General features: G+C 35.1%; 2 protein-coding genes across 6 annotated transcripts in view; one reads left to right on the forward strand and one right to left on the reverse strand.

The window, feature by feature from the left end:
• Positions 1-9231, reverse strand: part of LOC145242177 (uncharacterized) — a 102917-nt gene extending 93686 nt beyond the window's left edge. The window contains exon 1 of the mRNA XM_080105170.1: positions 9118-9231. Coding sequence (XP_079961296.1) covers positions 9118-9170 — 53 coding nt within the window. The 5' untranslated portion in view covers positions 9171-9231. The remainder of the gene's footprint in view (positions 1-9117) is intronic.
• Positions 1-21028, forward strand: part of LOC145242175 (uncharacterized) — a 203648-nt gene that overhangs the window by 18464 nt on the left and 164156 nt on the right. For 2 of the 5 annotated variants that reach the window (XM_080105165.1, XM_080105168.1), the window contains exon 1: positions 1229-2102. The exons of the other annotated variants lie outside the window; for them this stretch is intronic. The gene's annotated coding sequence lies outside the window, so the exon portion shown is untranslated. Of the gene's footprint in view, positions 1-1228; positions 2103-21028 lie in introns of those variants that run through there. 5 annotated transcript variants of the gene reach the window in all.

Here is a 21028-nt window from a genome sequence, read left to right on the forward strand (position 1 = left end):
TTTTATTTATTTATTACTTTTTTTTTCTGTCCGTTAAGTTTTTCAGGGTGTTCGTGTTCACACATACTCGTCTAAAAATAATCTAATTTATTTCAGCGCCGGAGGGGGAGGGGTGTAGAAGATAGTGTTACTCTACAACTTTACAATTATATTTTTTTCCGAAATATATTATTCACATTAGGTTCATCACCAAAATTTTTAACATGGAGAGGTTGCAAGGGGTGTTTATTCTGAAATCCCTTCTTAACATAAGGAGGTTGGGGGTGTTTATTCCGAATGACCTCCTTAGCATTTTTAAAGAAAATTGTAGAGGTGGACCTAATATAAAAAAAAATTACATAGATTTGTTTATCACGCGCATATACAAACATGTCCGCCAGTGAATTATAGTGCATAATACAGATCTTTATATCTCGAAAACTACTCGTTTCTGCAAAATTTAAATGGGATGTTCTAATTCGTAGAGTAGAGTAGTGGTTGATGAACAGAAATCAGAGGCCCACAGTATTAATGCTGGAGTCCCTCAGGGGTCCATCCTGGGCCCAACTCTCTTCCTGATCTGCATCAATGATCTCCCAAAACGCATACTTAAATCATTCGCTGATATCTATGCTGATGAAACGTAACGACCATCTATGGCAACACATCAAAGGCCGTAAATGACAAAGTTCTCTTTGAGCGCGTAGTACAGTGGGGGAAGAGGTGGCTGGTTACTTTTAACGATAAACACCCGTCTAGCTGAAACCACTGTCAATAATTTTCCCCACTCTGTTCCTAAATCAAAACGTAGATTCCATGAACACAGCTTCTATCTTAGAACTGCACGCCTGTGGAACTCTCTTCCGTTTGCCTGTTTCCCACTTGACTATAACTTGGATGCCTTCAAGTCCAACATAAACAAATTCCTGATGAACTGGCCCCTTAAATAAGACACTTTATCAAATCTCCAATACTAACGATTTAATACGACACTATCACATTGATTATTGCGCACGCAATAACCCTTATCCCCGAGTGGCTTCCGGGCCTTGATAAGTGGTGACCTCCATGTAAAAAAAACAACAAATTCAGTATAGTCGAAAACCTTTAAAAGTCGTCATTTTAAAGAAATTTGTGAGGGTGGACCTAATGTAAAAAAAAATACCTTATTTTCTCATTAAAAAAATACTTTTTTCTTTGAAAAGCAGCAGAATACGATGCGGACTCTATTCCAAAGTTCCGCAGTATGTTGGTTGTACGTAAAATCACATTCCCTCACTTAAACAACACTGAGGACCTTTCATTTATTAGCTTTACAGTTGATAGGTATAATTGAAAGTGATCCGAATAAATGAGTCATGATTAGTTAGTTTATGAAGCAGAGAGAGAGGGAGGGGGAGACATAGGGTGAGAGTGTGTGTGAGAGAAAGGACGGTAGAAGAAAGAGTAATATTTATCTATATATATATATGAGAGAGAGAGAGAGAGAGAGAGAGAGAGAGAGAGAGAGAGCTCTCTGTTCCCCCCGCACCCCTTTTTTCCGCGTCGGACGAAAAACTACAGCTGGCTGTGCAAGGTTGTTATTATTTAAGTCACTGCTATGCCACTCCACTCACTTAAGCCTCAAATCAATTCAGTTCAACTTGACGGCACATATTTAAACGTGGACAAAAAATCGGGGTTGGCAGAAAATTTTTTTAAAAAGAACATACCAACTAGGGGATAAAACGACGCATCCCTAGCAAGACATCCAACCCCTGTTTTTAATATCTAAAAAAAAAAAAAAAAAGTAAACTATTACCCTGACAACGCGACAAGTGGCTGAACCAACCCAGAACACGCGACAAGAATTCAGCCGATGCGTGTGTAGGCATCAAAAACACTCCTTGCCTGGATTTTCTTTGTAGTCATTATTGAATATTGAACGCATTAACTGAAATTTTATTTTGATGTTCTAATATATATATATATATATATATATATATATATTCATAATCAATAACATATCGCAAAAAACTCTCTCTCTAAAAAAAAAAAATATCCATTCAACTTTTTAAGACCTGACCTGGATTTGTACGTCTATAAAAAGACATTTCTTTTCTCCATGCGTTAAAATTATTCCAGTAAGTATCATTTTACCTATTTTTAAATATTGTTTATATGTTTTATTTAGAAAATCATTTTTTTTCGTCTACAATACCAAAGAATTTATAAGGTGCCTATAACACATGCATTCTTTCTAGATAGTAAACAAACGTATTTTTAAAGTAGAAAGTTAACTTTTTTTTTATTATTGAAAAGGGCCCAGCTTTTAAGAGTTCCTAGAAGTTTCATGGCCCCGATAAAAATAGCTAACTTATAAAAAGTAAAACAAGAAGAAGAAAAAAAAGGCAAATGGAAACTTTAAAAAAAAGAATCTTCGTATTGCCACCTAGACTTAGGGTTAGTAGTAAGGTTAAGGAAAACCATAATTTGGGTTCAATTAAAATTAATGGTACTCATGCAGAGAGTGATCCGTGCTGAAATAATAACGTTATTTAAAAAGTCATTCTTAACATGGGAGGGGAGGGTGTTTTGTACATATTCTGTACTTTAACCTTATAATTGAATTAAAAAAAAACTTTAATTAAACTTGGAAATACGATTAAAAAAATAGCGTGGATACTGGATCACACTCTCAGCATTAATAAATAATATTAACAAGGTAATGTTTAGTCATTAAATTATTAATTATTGAACCATATAAAGTTAGAACTAATTTAACGTTTCTTTTTTTCATTGACAGACACCTTAAAGCTGAAAACTTCAATATAACTGTCTTTCTTATTACTTTTCATTTGTTAATTCAGTAATTTACATGGTTGGTTAAAATCTGATTTCGAAATCCATTTCAACAAGAATCAAATAATGAGTAATTGAAAAAAAAAAGTGCCCTTCCTTAACCCTACATCCAACAACCATGTCAAATTAACAATACAAAAACGTAAATAAAATAAAGACATAACAGAATCGTTATTTAGATTTTAGATGCCGCTATTCCGAATTCACAACAGCAAACCGACATCAATTTACTGCCTCTCCTGTACTCAATTTTATAATTTATTAAAATTTGCTGGTATGTTTTTTGGTAAATTTTTACGACGTGCCCCAGCCCAGCGTATTATAAACACCTCAACCTCCCCATGTTAAGAACTGCTTTCGGAATAAACACCCCGTTCTTAACATGGAGGGGGGTAATGAAAATTAGATATAAAATAAAAAACGGTAATCATCAAATAATTAAAAAGAAAAAAAAAAGCCATTTTTAAAATTTACTTTTAGTATACAATTATTTGATTAATTTGAAACTTAAAACATTGTTTACGTATATTTCATACAAGAGAAGTATGAGCCCATATATTGAATCCACTGCTGTTTCTGCTTCTTGTTAAATCGGTTCTCTCTATCTCTACAAATTTACTATCAGACCAAGTATCGAATACTGTTGTCATATTTGGGCTGGTGAATAATCTCTGTTCGATTTTAGGGTCCTTGGTAAATTGCAGAAACGTATCTGTAATTTGGTTTCCCCCACCCACTCTTCTTCACTGCAACAGTGCAACACTACAGACGTGATGTTGCTAGTCTCAGTCTTTTCTACAAATACTATTATTGCATGTGTTCCTCAGAATTGTCTGATCTATTCCCTGCTTCGTCTGGTTCCAACTCGTTGGTCTAATGATTTCCATCCAGTCATTGTTTTAATACCTCATTGGAATACAACTTCCTATTCTACATTTTTTCCAAGGACTACAAGGTCGTGGAACTCTCTTCCTGCTCTGTTTTCCTTTTACCTACAATCCTGGTCTTTTCTTTATCAAATCTCCAATACTAACGATTACTACGATACTATCCCATTGAGTACTATACACGCAATAACGCTTATCCCCGAGTGGCTTCCGGGCCTTGATAAGTGGTGACTACCTTGTAAAAAAAAAAAAAAAAAGTCAATTGGCACCTCCTGTCTTTGCTATAATCATCTTTCGTTCTTGTTAGCTCCTTACATCAAGTGGCTTCATGCCTTCTCTCGGGCGATTTGCATAAAAAATTCGACCCACTGCCACGAATTCGGAATAGTGGCATCTTAGTAAAATAAAGTCAATGTCGCCTTTTAGTTTATTTCTTTATTTTGTAAACAAAAACCTTGACTATAATGTTTCCAAATAGTGCTGAGTTTGTGTTTTTCTTTTTATTTCTTAAAAGTGGAGTTAATATTCCCAAGTCTAATATTGTCTATTTTGTATATTTATTCTGCCCGTCTGTATGTTTATAAAGTTAGGTAGGGTTCACTCCTAAACTAATTAACCGATCATTATACATTTTGAAACACAGCTGCTAGTCGTAAGGGGTTCAAATATGGGCTATATTTTGTTTTATTTTAAAAGTAAAAAGGAGCTTAAAAATATATCTTCGATTTTTATTTGTATTTTTTATTTTTTTTATTTTTTTATTTAGGTTTTAATAAATATTGGACATCAATTAATGACGTATTACTCAAATTTAAGTTTCTTTTTGAATGTTGAAGTATTTTTTAGGGTGGTGGGTGGACTGGTGGGCCCCACCAGTCCACCCATCACCCTAAAAAATGTGCTCGTATTATGCCCACCACCCACCAGTGGTGTGGTGGGGCGTGGGCATAATACGAGCACATTTTTCGACACATCTACACTATTGGGACGAAATTTCGGAAATCCTAACACATTTCACATGAAAACAATCGTATATACGTATTCCTTTTATTTTTAAAACGAGTATATCCAAAAATTACGAAAATCGATAGCGTAGAAAATTATTTATTAAAGAAAATAAAAATAGAATCTGAAAACGAACATAAGACCCGCTAGAGTCTAAAAGGGATGTAATTTTCCGTTTTGATTTAAACAAGATGGCGGCAATTTTTCATCTGCTAACATGATTAAAGTTGTTTTGTTGAATAATTCTGTAATATCCAGGTAATTCCGACTGCATAATTTGGAAGCTACAATTGTAATTTATTAGGATTGACAAAAAAATCTATTAAAACCATTGTTTTTTTTTTTTTTTTTTTTTTTTTTAATCTAAAAACTCCATTTATCGACCACAAAATTTCGTCCCAATTCTGTAGAAATGCCCATCTCCCCTCGTATTTGATAATTGAAATGTTTTGGATAGGTATTAGTTTGATTTATTAGACATCGATTAAGTAAGATTCCATGAATTTTGATTTTTTAAAACGCACCAAAAAACCTTAAATTTTGGAACATTTTCTAGGATCTAAATTATGTGATGGATGGAGTTTGAATTAAATTAGGATGGGACTGTAGAAATGCTGTTCTGTGTCGTTATTTTGAATTTAATCTTCGCAAAGTGTTGTAAAAGTGATGCATGCAACCCTGTTTTGTTTGAGGAATTAATTTTACCTTGTGGATGCGTTATCGGCAGCTCCTGTTACTCTCGCTTCTTCTTATTTGTCCCTCAGTCCTCATTTTTAAATGAGTGATTTTTCTGACAAAGGGAGAAGAAAAAGCTGTTTTCTAGGTTGGCAGTATTTTTGCGCGAACAGTTGGCAGAGTTGGTGGAAATTTTCTGTTTCTATGTCTATCCTTGTAGCCATGTCACTAGTAAGGGTGCTGGAGGTAAACGTTTTGTCTGGGCTGACGTTATCCGCCTGATAGTCAGGGACCCGAACCTTGGATTAACCACTAAGGAGGCTGTCCTATCAGCAGGTGCAAAGTACTGGGGCTGCTGTATTGCCATTTGGTGAATGGAATCTGGACCATGCAGTAGCTTCTGGTGGGGCCTCTCGATGCCATACTAGTGGGTAATTGTTACGGCTTTACCTTATCATGTGGTACAAAAAAAAAACAAAAAAATTCTTCGTTTCTTTTTCTCTCTTAGTTTCCCCTCTCTGTCCTGCTCTAAGTAAATCTGTCGACCTAGTCCACAAATTCCAAAATTTCATCATGACAAGTTTCAAGAAAAAATACACGATTAAACCCGGTTCTCCAACTTCCAACGTAGACCCCTACTACCATGTCTCCTTCTCCAACATCAGGGGTCTACGTTCTAACCTTCCAGAGGTTGAAACCCAATTACAGGAGACTAAACCAGACCTTTTATTTTTAAGTGAAACTGGCATTGGACAGGCTATTTCCCTTGATGAGTTTGCAATTACAGGATACTCTAACTTAACTTCTAAATCTGACCCCCAAGATCGCCATGGGCATGGAATATGTGCCTATATTAAAGATAGCTTTCCATGTGGGAGGGACATCTCCAGGGAAGATCCTAACTTACCTTATATGTGCTTCCGGGTTGCTTTAGCTCACACTACTGCATTTATATTTACTCTCTATCGCCCCCACAACAGCGGAGTTACTATCTTTCAAAGCATATCTGAGAAAATTGACCAAGTCCTTTCTACTTATCCTTCAGCTAACATTCACGTATGTGGAGACTTCAATGTTCACAACGTCGAATGGTTGACCCACTCAAACAAGACCGATGATGAGGGGAGGTTCTGTCATGATTTCTCCATTGCCTATGACCTCACTCAGATTGTTCAGGAACCTACCCGTGTGCCCGATAATGACGGCCAGTATGCGAGCCTACTAGACCTTTTTCTCACAACTTGCCCTGAACTATGTTCAGTTTCTGTTCTGTCGCCTCTTGGATCTTCCGACCACTCTGTTGTATCAATTAAGATAAAAATGAAATGTAATAAGTCCCCAGACGTACCTCTTCATCGTACAGTATATCGATACACTAAGGCTGACTGGGATAGCTTCCGTACATTTATATCTGATCTACCTCTGCATTCCATGTTTAAAAAGGATGTGTCCTCTATAGTATTAGACCTAACTGAATGGTTAATTGTAGGTATTGACCATTTCATACCCTCTAAAAAATTTCAGCAAAAACCTAACAGCCAGCCATGGTTCTCTCCAGAATGTGCTGCTGCCATTGCGCACAGAAATCACTTTTTCCACTGCTTCAAACGTAATAGATGTATGGAAACTAAAGCCGTTTTCAGGACTGCCAGCAACCATTGTAAGAAAGTAATAAGGAACGCAAGAGAGTTGTATGCTCAATCTGTTAAGTCCAAAGTAGCTGAGCAGCGGCTTGGTTCCCACCAGTTTTGGCAAATAGCAAACAGAATCCTGAACAGAAGCGTGTGCTCCATCCCAACTATTATCAATGGATCTGAGGTAATCTCGTCAGCATCAGACAAAGCCAAACTCTTTGTCAAGAACTTTGCAGCTAATTCTACCCTTTGCGACCAAGACCGCCAACCCCCAATATTTCCTCTTGTATCAGAAAACACGCTATGTGATATACGTATATCTGTACGTGATGTTGCCAAGCTAATCAAAAACCTTGATTCCAGTAAAGCAACTGGCCCTGATGGTATTCCAATTATAGTACTCAAAAAACTTCAACCTGAACTAGCGCCCATACTTACAAAACTGTTTAAACGTTGTCTTAAGGAGAATAGTTTCCCATCTCCCTGGAAAATCTCATCAGTATGCCCTGTATTTAAGAATTCAGGTGATCGCTCATCCCCCTCTCAGTACAGGCCAATAAGTCTCCTGTGCGTCATGAGTAAGTTGCTAGAATCTGTATTAAATACAGAAGTAATCAAACATCTCAACAAAAATAACCTTCTTAGTGACACTCAATATGGTTTCCGTTCTGCTAGATCTACAGCAGATGTCCTTACAGTTATATCGCATAGGATTAGCAAATCTCTCGACGGTGGCAATCTTTCTAGGGCAATTGCTCTTGACATATCTAAAGCCTTTGATAGGGTATGGCATAAAGGTTTACTTCATAAGATCGCTAGCTATGGTATAGCTGGAAAAGTCTTCTCAATTATTAAATCATTTCTTTCTGATAGATTCATAAGAGTAGTAGTTGAGGGGCAAAAATCAGAAGCTCACAATATTAATGCCGGTGTCCCTCAGGGATCCATCCTGGGCCCAACTCTTTTCCTGATCTACATTAATGATCTTCCAAATCATATCCTTACATCATTTGTAGACATTTATGCTGACGACACTACCATTTATGGTAGCACATCTAAGACAGTAAACGAGCAAGTTCTCTCCAATTCTCTCTCCTCTGATCTTGAGCACGTAGTACAATGGGGAAAGGAGTGGCTGGTTACTTTTAATGCATCTAAAACCAAGCTTCTCTCTTTACATCATCAACATTCTAATCCACATTTGTCATCAATTGAAATGAATGGCTCTCGTCTTCAGGAGGCCTCAAGTTTTGACAAGCTTCTGGGCTTGACCATTACTCCTGATCTTAAATGGAACACGTATATCAAATCTGTTGCCAAGGCCGCTGGAAAAATGGTGGGATCTTTCTATCGATCCAGTAGATATCTCACTGCTGATGCTATTCTCTATCTATATAAGAGCCAGGTACGTCCAAGGATGGAATACTGTTGCCACATCTGGGCAGGAGCTGCTAGAAAGAACTTGTCCTGCCTTGATAGAGTTCAAAATAGACTTCGTAGCCTCGTAGGAGATGTCCTTTTCTCCTCCTTGCAACCTCTATCTCACAGAAGAGATGTTGCGAGTTTGTCTCTGATGTATCGTTATTTTCATGGAAAGTGTTCAACTGAGCTTCAATCTATGGTCCCCCCTCGCCAAACTTTCACAAGAAACACTCGTCTAGCTGTAAACACTATCAATAATTTCCCCCACTCTTTATCTGTGCCTAAACCTAAACGTAGATTCCATGAACAAAGCTTCTTTCTTAGAACTGCACGCCTGTGGAATTGTCTTCCGTTTTCCTGCTTTCCGGCTGACTACAATATGGTTTTGTTCAAGTCTAAAGTAAATAAGTTCTTGATGAGCCGTTCCATATAAGTTATTAAATTTACCAAATTTTCATTACTAATGATTACTATATTGACCAACTTCTACTGTACACTCTTTAACCCTTATCCTTGAGTGGCCTCTGGGCCTTGATAATGTGGTGATGCCTTTGTAAAAAAAAAAAAAAAAAAAAAAAAAAAAAAAAAAAAAAAAAAAAAAAATATACATATTCGTGGGAAAAAATCTACTCCAATATAATAATTGCGTAGCAGTTGGATCTTTATAACATTACCTGTTTCTCTTTTCGGGTGAAAAAACAAACGGGGCACTGTGTACTTTTAACATTTCTTCACTAGAAACAATTTCGTTTTGTAAATTTGTTTTTGTGTAGTCTGTTACTACGGTGTTTTCCTTACTTTGTTTACCTTTAAAAAATTGTTATTTATTTATTTATTTATTTATTTATTTTAGAGGGGTGCATACTGCATGTGTAGATTATCACTCTTCCAAATCTGAATGTCTCCTCTTTATAAGCGATAATTTTAGAATTTAGAGTCTGGGATAAATTTCGTATACATGTACATTTAACGGCAAACGTTAACGGTTGCGGCCAGAGTAGAATGCGAGAAAGTTTTCATATAGGCATTAAGTTTTTTTTTTTTTTTCTAATATTAAATAACTAGCGGGACCTGTGGAAATTCCACAGCGGACTCTTTCATATGTAATATATTGATGTTGGTATTCTGTAGATGTTCCGCGTAAATTGAGACGCTCTGATATTATTGTAGCTTTTTTGCTAAAACTGCAAAAGTATTCATCTAAGCTGGCAGGGATGTCCGGCGAGGCCTGGTCGTAAAGTACGCTTAAATATGATATTGTAATTCTTGCAGATTTCGTATATATTGATTTACAGTTAATGCTCTATCGGTTTTTAGATATTACAAAGTTCCAATTTCAAAAATAAAAATATATCCATATGACTTGGATGCATGAGCTTGAATCGAAACCAAAACTTAAGGAATTCTTGGTAAAATTATTTATTAGATTGGTGCAAAAATAATGCTTTTTATCAGATAATGCTTTTTATCAGATACGTCCAAAAAACATTTTTTTTTGCACCAACCTAATATAAGAAATGAAAGTCCATAACAATTAAATGACAGTTACCCGGATGTAAGCGTGACACAAAATATATAACATACACGTTAGCCTATTAATATATAGATGTATCATTTCGATTTAAACGCAATTCAGCATTACGTAGGTAAACATTAAAACATGCTTGAAATGTGTCGCCATTATTTGAATAAACGAAATCACACGAAATACTGAACTTAGTCATTTTTTTTTTACTCCTCAATCACTGTGCACTCATGGGACCATGCATGCTTCACTTTTTTTTTATACTGTTTCGCCTTTTTGTGACGGATTTATCTCCAAGATGCCATGTGTGGCGAATATACCTTTTAATAAGAACCGGTACATTTCTTGAGAGATTCAAATTAAAGCAGGTCATAATATTTGTGTATTCATGATCTCATGTTAGAATTAGCTGTTTTTTTTTTTTTTTTTTTTTCTTCAAAGAAGGCATGATCCAAAGAAGATATGTCAAGTAAGGTGAAGCTCTGCTTGTTTCAAATTTTGTCATTCAAACGTGGGAGTCAAAAGGCAAGCACAGATGCAATACATCATCATCATCAAACTATTTGGATCCTTCTTGAAGAAGGAACCTCTCCCTGATTTTCTTCCATCTTGTTTTGTTGGGTGCAGTCAAGTTCGTTATTGAAGTCGTTTCTCCAATAGGTTTTGGGTTTTCTTCTTGGTCTTTTTCATTGTTTCAAGGTTCGTTCTGTTGCCTTAGATGTCCAACTATCATCTATAGATCTTGAAAAGTGCCTTGTATGGGGGTGATGTTGTTTTCTATAGTTTGCTGTCTGGTCCAGATGTTTCTTTTTTTTTCATATAGATCGAGGCTTGAACATAGTGCGTTCCATTTTTTTTTTTTGCATCGTATCACTCTTAGCCGTTCGATTGCTGCTTTATTAAATTTAAATGCCCATGTGTCAGAACAGAAATGGTGTATTTGTCGAACACTTTCGTTTGATTTTTCATTGAGGACTTTCAACTTTTCATGATGTTGGGGGGGGGGTCTGTGGTTAAGTGGTTAATGACAGGGATTGTAAACCTGGGTATGCCAAGTTCGAATCCAGTTTGCTCCACAGAAACGCTTTCATCTAATCCATACTTGACCTTGTGTCTCACCTCATGAACAAGAAACGAATACTCTTCATGATGTCCATTTTGAAAAAAGCCTGTCCAACCAAGCGCAATTTGTTTGATTTCAGGTACGAGATCAGCATTGCTTCTTGCCATCTTCACTAGGTAGATGTAGTTGTCAACTTTCACAACATTTTTCATCATTCATATTTGCTAAACATAGCCTGTTTTTTTCCTTTTTTTTTTCCTTTTTTCCTTTCTGTTTTCTTTTTTTTTCTTTTCTTTTTTTTTATATTGGCCATTTCAATGTCGTTGGGATTTTCATAAAGGTCCTGATTCAAATTGCTATAAATGTTAACTGCATGATAATTAGTTTTGCCTGAAGTTTGTTTACAACTTGAATGTGGTCCGTGGTGGAAAATCCATGTCATTTGGAAACCAGCTTCTTCGCTGGGCAGGTTTTTATCAAGTCTTTTGCATATGCCTCGGGGTTTCATCCCGGGGCCTAACCTTCTTCCTTATCTTCATCAATGATCAAGTTCATTCATCAATATATATACGCAGACGACACTACCATCTATGATAAACCTTCAAGATCTTTCTGAATTTCTCGCCTCCGACCTTAAGCACATGGTGCAATGGGGCAAAAGGTGGTTGGTTAATTTCAATGCATCCAAAACCAAGCTTCTATGTTTCCAACGCCAATTCTCTGACCCCCACTTGACCACAATTGATACGAATGCGTCTTGTTTCAAAGAAGCTTACTACTTTGACAAGGTTCTGCGACTGATCTTCACCTCTGACTTGAAATGGACGACTTGTATCAAATCTGTTACTAAGGTCACTGGAAAAATTGTTGCATCTTTCTACCGCTCCAGAAAGTATCTCACTCCTAACGCAATGTACAAGTGTCAAATATGCTTTAAAATGGAGTACTGTTGGCACATCTGGGGAGGAGCCCCGCGAAGCACACTCTCCTGCCTTGACAGTTCAAAACCGACTTGAAAACCTGGTAGGGGATGCCTTTTTCTCATCCCTGCAATCTCTTCCTCGTGGAAGAGACATAGCAAGCCTGTCTGCTCTATCGTTATCTTCATGGCCAGTGCTCGTCTGAGCTTCATTCAATGGTTTCCCCTTCCCGCCAGCAATTCACAAAAAGCACTTGTCAAGCTACAACCACAACCAATGTTCCCCTACTCTATCAGTGCTTAAATCTAAACGCAAATTCCATGAACAAAACTTCATTTTTAGAACTACTTGCCTATGGAACTTTGTTCCACTGATCAGCTTCCTAGCTGACTGCAACATTGTCATTTTCAAGTCCAATCTGAATAAGTTCTTGCTATCATATGCCCTTAAATAATCCAATTCTCACCAAAAACGATCACGGAGCTGTTGTCTTACTGACCACCTTACACTCATTAACCTTTATCCTCGAGTGGCCTATGGGTCTTGATAAGTGGTGACTTCCCTGTGTACTAAAAAAGGGGGGGATATTTGTGTAAACAACAGAAAGGTTTATTGGCGTGTCTTCTTGCGTGTGAGGATGTTAATTGACGTATTCTTCAAGTTGCTATGTGTTTATAGTGTTCCCTCTGTGTTCCCAATGAATTTTATGGATCATCAAATCTCCAAACTAGAAGGTAAAGAGGTTTGGTGAACTCGTCTCCTTGTCTAGCATCTTTTTATATAATGGGTTTTCTTTCTTATTCTTATTTTTCCTTTCTTATTTTTTTTTTCCTTTTCCATTTTTTCATTTTTCCTTCCTTTTTTCATTTTTCCTTCCTTTTTTCATTTTTCCTTCCTTTTTTCATTTTTCCTTCCTTTTTTCATTTTTCCTTCCTTTTTTCATTTTTCCTTCCTTTTTTTCATTTTTCCTTCCTTTTTTTCATTTTTCCTTCCTTTTTTTCATTTTTCCTTCCTTTTTTCATTTTTCCTTCCTTTTTTCATTTTTCCTTCCTTCATTTTTCCTTTTTTTCATTTTTCCTTTTTTTCATTTTTCCTTTTTTTCATTTTTCCTTTTTTTCATTTTTCCTTTTTTTCACTTTTCCTTTTTTTCACTTTTCCTTCCTTTTTTTCACTTTTCCTTCCTTTTTTTCACTTTTCCTTCCTTTTTTTCACTTTTCCTTCCTTTTTTTCACTTTTCCTTTTTTCTCTTTTTTTCCTTTTTTCTCTTTTTTTCCTTTTTTCTCTTTTTTTCCTTCTTTCTTTTTTTCCTTCTTTCTTTTCTTTCTCCTTTCTTTTCTTTCTCCTTTCTTTTCTTTCTCCTTTCTTTTCTTTCTCCTTTCTTTTCTTTCTCCTTTCTTTTCCTTCTCCTTTCTTTTCCTTCTCCTTTCTTTTCCTTCTCCTTTCTTTTCCTTCTCCTTTCTTTTCTTTCTCCTTTCTTTTCTTTCTCCTTTCTTTTCTTTCTCCTTTCTTTTCTTTCTCCTTTCTTTTCCTTCTCCTTTCTTTTCCTTCTCCTTTCTTTTCCTTCTCCTTTCTTTTCCTTCTCCTTTCTTTTCCTTCTCCTTTCTTTTCCTTCTCCTTTCTTTTCCTTCTCCTTTCTTTTCCTTCTCCTTTCTTTTCCTTCTCCTTTCTTTTCCTTCTCCTTTCTTTTCCTTTTTTTTCCTTTTTCCTTTGTTTTTCTTTCTATCCTTTGTTTTTCTTTCTATCCTTTGTTTTTCTTTCTATCCTTTTTTCTTTCGTTTTTTTTCTCTTCTCTTTCCTTTCTTTTTTTTTTCACTTTTTTTTTTTTGGATTATTCAACTTGCTGTGGCTCTATTTTAAAAAAAAGTTCTGATAATAACATGATGTGAGTGCTGTCAACATGACTTTAAAATTCAACAACACAACAAAGTGGCTTAGCTCATTAGTTTTCTCTTGCTGTTTGCTTACAACTTCAATGTGGTCTGGGGTGGAAAATCCGCGTCAGAAAACATATTGTTTCTTGTGTACGTTTGTGTCAAGTGTGTTTTGCGTCTCTGCAGAAAGTCGGTTTATTAGCCTGGCGTTTTTAATATCTTTCAAGTTTCCTTTCTTATGGAAGATGATATTAGTTGACGCAATTTTTTTTAATTTTTTTTTACAGTTGACATGTATTTTACCGTTAAGAACGCACATCTTAAAAAGAGACCATAACGAATGCCTTCAGAATAATTATCTGAATTGAATAGCTCCTGCTTTTTAGCCATCACCGTTTTTCAATACAATCTTTTAAATAAATAAAGCATGCGTGCGTCTGTCTGTAAATATTTAACCGATAAACGCTGTAACTACTGGTTACATAACACGGAAGTTAACAGGAAATAGCAATCGTACATCAAGGATGGTTCATAATGAATAAAATCTTTGGATGGACGAATAAGTTGTAGAAAAATATATCGGCAATTTGAAATGCACTCTGGAAGTAGGTAAAAATAAAAATTGCCTTAGTATAGAAGGTTTTCCCCTATATTGACTAAGAACAAATTTACTTGTAGCATCAGAACAGGTACTACACTGATCTTGGTCCGAAAACTAGATCTACTTTTTCTATTTAAAAAATGTCACAATACACTTATCTACTTTTTTTTTTTTTAATAAATAAAACTGTGTGTGTGTGTGTGTGTGTGTTAGATAGATAGATAGAGAAAATATTTAACCGCTAAACTTTCAAATTGCTCGTCACAGACCAGTGAAATTCACAAGAAATATGAATCACACACCGAGGATAGTTTATAACCAGTAAAATCTTTGGATGGATGAATGTATACAAAAGTCGGCAAATTCAAATGCAAAATGTTTATTTCAATTTGCCGACATATTTCTTTCTGCGCATGCTCAAATTCAATTCGTTTCTTCAAATCATTTATTACTCAATTTTTCTTATCTATCTCTCGATAGCTATATCGGTAGGAACATGGTTGGAGCATTAAATGTTTGGGTTTCGATTTTAGCTGATAACGGTCTTTTTTTCTTTTTAACTTTTGAAATCATATATACTATATATTGGGTACAATATAATATTCAATAGAGAATTAGTTCCGTAATAATAAATACGAAATCTGCATAAATCAAAATATCTTTAAGCATATTTTACGACCTAGTAAGGCTCGCTGCTTTCTCGCTAGTAAATAAATAAATATATACTAGCAGTTCGGCCCGGCTTTGCTCGGGCCCTATGTATTGTTCATAATTTTATGTACATATGTATATACATATGAAAAAGTTTGACTCGTGTCTAAGTAACCTACATCTTAAATTTAACATATTTAGACCCAAATCATTTGACCTCTAGGCAGCCAAATTTTCACCCAAAAAGTGATTTTAAAAAGCTTGTTGCATGTCTGAATACCCTTTATGTAAAATTTCAAATGTTTAGACCTAAAATTGGCCGAATAGTTTTCTAGAGACCACAAGCAAATTTGAAAATTTGGCAGCCAAATTTTCGGCAAAAACCGATTAAAAAGCTTGCCCTATGTCTCAATACACTTTATGTAAAATTTGAAATGTTTAGACTAAAAATTGGCTGAGTAATTTGGTAGAGACCGCAGAGGTCAAATTTATTTTAATTTTGACTCCAATTTTGAACCCTTAACATTTGTTTTGGGCTCAAATCAAATTAAAATGTTTGATCCATGTCCAAGTAACCTACATCTAAAATTTCAAGTGTTTAGACCAAAAATTGGTGGAGGAGTTTGGTAGAGTTTTCAAAGGTAAAATCGTTTAACTTTGACCCTTGACACCCAAATTTCTGTCCAAAAACGATTTTCCCAAATCTCAATACCCCTTATGTCAAATCTCGAGTCTGTAGACCGAAAATTGACAGTAGTTTAGTAGAGAAATGTATACACAGACAATTTCACTTATATATATTAGCTATGAAAGATTTAAAATTATCGTTCCTTTTGAACGTTGTTGGTTGCATCAAAGGTTATTCTCAGTTTTTTTTTTTTTTTTTTTTTTAAATTATCATCTTCTCTTACCAACGTTAAGTTATTTTTGTATCCATTATTTTTAACCTAATATATTTTTTAGTTCAAAATCATGTTCGCTTTGAACGACTGTCCCATCCTGTTAAAAGAAAAAAAATAAGTATTGGAAAGCGAATAGCAAGTCAGACACGTCCCAACGTCTGAAATAAATATGGAAATCCTCTATTCTAAACTTTAAGATATTATCAATGATATTCATTTCTTTAGATCATCGGAAATGACAATAATTTATATCTGAAGACTAAAATTACTGACGTAATTTCATGTTTTTTGCATGAATGCTAATTGACTTTACGAAGTTCACGAGTTGAAATACTTGAAACTAAAAAACAAAAAAGAATAAATAAATAATAAACATTCAATTCGTACATTTTTTTTTTTTTTTTTTTTTTTTTACACGGTGGTCACCACTTATCAAGGCCCGGAAGCCACTCAGGGGTAAGGGTTATTGCAAGTACAGTACGTTAGTGTGGAGATTTAATGAAGTGTTTACTTAAGAGGGCGGTTCATTAGGAATTTGTTAACGTTGGACTTGAAGACATCCAAGTTGTAGTCAGGTGGGAAGCAGGCAGACGGAACAGTTCCACAGGCGTGCAGTTCTAAGAAAGAAGCTTTGTTCATGGAATCTACGTTTTGATTTAGGCACAGATAAAGTGTGGGGAAAATTTTTCACAGTGGATTCAGCTAGACGGGTGTTTTTCGTGAAAGATTGGCGAGGGGGGGGGGACCAGAGATTGGAGTTCAGACGAGCACCTGCCATGGAAATAACGATAAAACAAGGCTAGGCTCGCAACGTGGGAGAGAGGTTGCAGGGTAGAGAAAAGGGCATCCCCCACTAAGCCATGAAGTCAATTTTGTACTCTGTTAAGGCAGGATAGGCTGTTTTTAGCAGCTCCTGCCCAAATATGGCAGCAGTATTCCATCCTTGGACGTACTTGGCTTTTATATAGATACATTTATTGTAAACAGGAGACAAAAACTTTCGCATTTTATTTGTGTAAATTTTTGCAATTTTGATATACATTTAACACTTCTCTTTTTCTTTAATTATACCACTGTTAACCTATAAAAAAAAAAAAAGGCATGTTCTCTTGTTTTACTACAAAGTCCTCAGAAATCAAGGTTCCCCAATCCCTGAGGCTAACACTTAATCTCCATTTAAGATACATATATATTCAAATATTCCAGTAAAGTTCTCTGTTTACTCCTTAAACACTGAGTTGATAAAGATATTGGGAACAATTTTTCTTCTCTCCAATTAACCATTTAAATAAGTTATAGTATGCTATTCTTGTGGTCTCTTGATCTTACTGGATTCCAGTACAAGAATTCTCCTCGTCTGGTGGAGTATCAAGCTTCGTACTGTTACTTGAGGTAACATCACTCGGAGAAGGTGCATTTTTTCCTCATAAAAATCAATGTGCGTTTGCCATAGTGAGATCTTATTTGTTTGCGAATACTATGTGATTTTGAATATTTGGTTAGGGTTTATTTGTAGTAAAAAGTATCCTTCTGTCAGGTTTTCCTGACAAACCCCTATACATAGAGACCTTAAACACTAGAGGAGAGTGTCTAGTAGGCATTCAAGTTCTCTATACGTATGTGTGGGGGTGGGGGAGAATAAGACCATAAAATTTACAAATGAACCACACCAAATATTAATTATGACCCGTTTTATAAAATATCTGTGCAATTTATAGATGCAAAGAACTATGTTGGGCTTTACATCTCTATTACAGGATGTCCAAAAAGTCACTGAAGGGTTTAAAAATCTTTTTCATTTTACCATTAATGATTATTTTTTTTCTCTATTTCAGATATTTTATAGATAATATTTTCGAAATTAATTCTAGATAAATACAGCATTGGACAACGTACGCAAGTTGTGAAATTGTTTTACCAAAATCCGGTATTGCTTTGACGACATTATCTATCGCTATGGCAATGTCAAATAGCCAGACTTGACTAGTTCCGACTTTTTCTTGTGAGGATATCTTAAAGAAAGTCTGTTAACAAACCCCAAACCCTGCAAGAATTGAAAGAAAACATTAGAAACGAAATAAGGGAATTAAATCGCAATCTAGAGATTCTGCAATCTGTCATGAATAACGTTTTGGAAAGAGCACAAATATGCGAAGCTGAAAATGAGCAATATATAAAAAACATTTTTCAAAAAGATTGTTTGAATGTTGCATTTTTTTTTTTAAATTTCCGAATGACTTAGTCCGATTGTGTTAAAATTGCAGAAAGGTATTATTAAAAATAAAGAATCTATTTAAGTTCAAATCCCTTTTAATGGCATTTTGTAGAGCATGTATATTAATATTATTGTTTATTCGTTAGGTTCTTTTCATTTTAGTTTATTCATCTGCATTAATATATGTCGACTTCGTTTTGTCTATCAAGGATAAACGAAAATAATTATTAGGACCGATCTCGCTATGGTAATGTCACCACGCTCCCCAGATTTGACTAGCTCCGACTTTCTCTTGTGGGGATATCTTAAATAGTCTGTTAACAAACCTCAAACCCTGCGAGAATTGAAGGAAAACCTCAAGAAGGAAATAAGGGGAGTTAAATCGCAATCCAGAGATTCTGCAATCTCTCATGAATAAGGTTTTGGAAAGAGCACAAATATGCGAAGCTGAAAATGGGCAACATTTAAAAGACATTTTTCGTAAAGATTGTTTGAACTTTGCATTTTTTTTTTCCCCAATGTCTTAGTCAGATTGTCTTCAAATTACAGAAAGATATTATCAAAAATATAGAATTTATTTAAGTTTAAAACTATTCAGTGACATTTTGGACACGCTGTATATGGAGAGTATTTTAAAAGATTGAATTATCTATATATCTATAAAAGTGAAATTTTATGTGTGTGTACATTTCCCTACCAAACTACTCTGTCAATTTTCAGTCTACAGACTCGAGATTTGACATAAGGGGCATTGAGATTTGGGAAAATCTTTTTAATCGGTTTTCGGCCAGAAATTTGGTTGTCTAGGGGGTCAAAGTTCGATTATTTGACCTTTGAAAACTCTACCAAACTCCTCCGCCAATTTTGGGTCTAAACACTTGAAATTTTAGATGTAGGTTACTTGGATATGGATCAAACTTTTTAATTTGATTTGAGCCCAAAACAATAAATGTTAAAGCGGCAAAATTGAGGTCAAATGTTTTTTAAAATTTGATCTCTGTGGTCTCTATTAAATTACTCAGCCAATTTTTGGTCTAAATATTTGAAATTTTACATAAAGTGCAATCAGGCATAGAACAAGTTTTTTTAATCGGTTTTCGGCTGTTAAGGAGTCAAAGTTAAAAGGATTTGACCTTTGCAGTCTCTAGCAAACTATTTAGCCAATTTTGGCTATAAACATTTGAAATTTTACATAAAGGATATTCAGACATGCAGCAAGCTTTTTAATCAGTTTTTGGGCGAAAATTTAGCTGTCAAGAGGTCAAAGTTTGAAAGAGTTGACCTTTGCAGACACTATCAAACTCCTCTGCCAATTTTGGGTCTAAAGCACTTGAAATTTTAGATGTAGGTTACCTGGACACGAATCAAACTTTTTAATGCACATAATGTTATGAACAATACTTAAGAGCCGAGCAAAGCCGGGCTGAACTGCTAGTTTATTTGAATAAAGGTGAGCCGTTTTGATGATTAAAATAGGCGTGATAAACGAAAAAAAAAAATCTTTCACATTAATTTAGATTAGTTTCAACATTGAATCATAATTTTTTTATGACGAAGGATGTTTTAAGATATTTAGTTTAATTTTAATCATGTTTACGTGCAGCTAATAACATTTTGCGTTTTGTTTCCATTGTTATAATGAGTGCGGCTTCTCGGGGATTTCGTTGCTAATCCAGAGTTATGCTTGCAGGCGACACTGTTGTCATGACGTTAGTATTAAGGTAGACAAGTAATGCCTAAATTTATCATGAATGAATGCACAGCTTAATTACGTAATCGACTTTTTGCTATGAAAGTATGTAATAAAAACCTTATCACCCAATCCCCGGGGTAAATGATTGGTTCTTTTCTAGAATAGTGTCGCACTTGAGAAATGTTTATTTCGAAGCAGATTAAACAAAATACTTGACTTTGGCTCATTAACTTTTTTTTTTTTTTTTTTTTTTTAAGCTCTTATTCACCTCAAGCAAGGCATATTGTTACTATAGGGGACCCATGCCTATAGGGATCCTCTAAGTAGGGAGTTGAGCAGCGAGATGTCTGTTTGCATCATATTTAAATTTCTCTGCATGCTAATACAGTCAGGGAAGTAGGAAACGAGGAAAGAATTCTTAAGTTTAACAGTTAGAGAGAAGAAACTATACTAGGGGTCTCTACAATAAAGGGGTAGGATTTTACTGCTTGTGGGGTCAGATATGGGTATTTATGGCGGAGAGGGGCATAAGTGCTATGAATTTTTCAGAGCACATTTCATTAAAGTGTTTGTAAAACAGCCCGTTACACTCATATTGTTTTTGATTTATTTTTTGCATTGCCACCCGGCTTTAGGGGTCGGATTAATGAAGTGTGTGTGTGTGTGTGTGTGTGTGTGTGTGTGTGTGTGTGTGTGTGTGTGTGTGTCTCTCTCTCTCTCTCTCTCTCTCTCTCTCACTCTCGCACACACGCACACACACACTTAGTATTGACCTATTTTGTTATTATTGTAGATTAACACCCTACCCTGAATACCTACATCAAAAAAAAAAAAAATGAGGTTCTATATATATTTTTTATATATGATTAAATTTAAACACCTTAAAAGAAAACTTTGAAAAGAAGAAAAAAAAATTATTTTAGAATTAAGAATCAGTTTCATGTATAAATTTCCGTAATATCCCACTTCTAGCATTTTTAGAACGGTTAACTAAATTTGTTTTATCACTAACCCTAAGTTTGAGTGACAAGATTGTAAAATCACACATAGCACTTAAAAAGCTCAACATCCCCCACCCCAAATAAAGAATAATGGGCAGGATTTATCTCCCATAACAAAAACAAAGAATTTGTTTAACTGTTCT

Source organism: Euprymna scolopes, chromosome 21 (genome assembly GCF_053919585.1).
Source record: "Euprymna scolopes isolate OS-2025 chromosome 21, ASM5391958v1, whole genome shotgun sequence".
Taxonomy (NCBI): Eukaryota; Metazoa; Mollusca; class Cephalopoda; order Sepiida; family Sepiolidae; genus Euprymna; species Euprymna scolopes.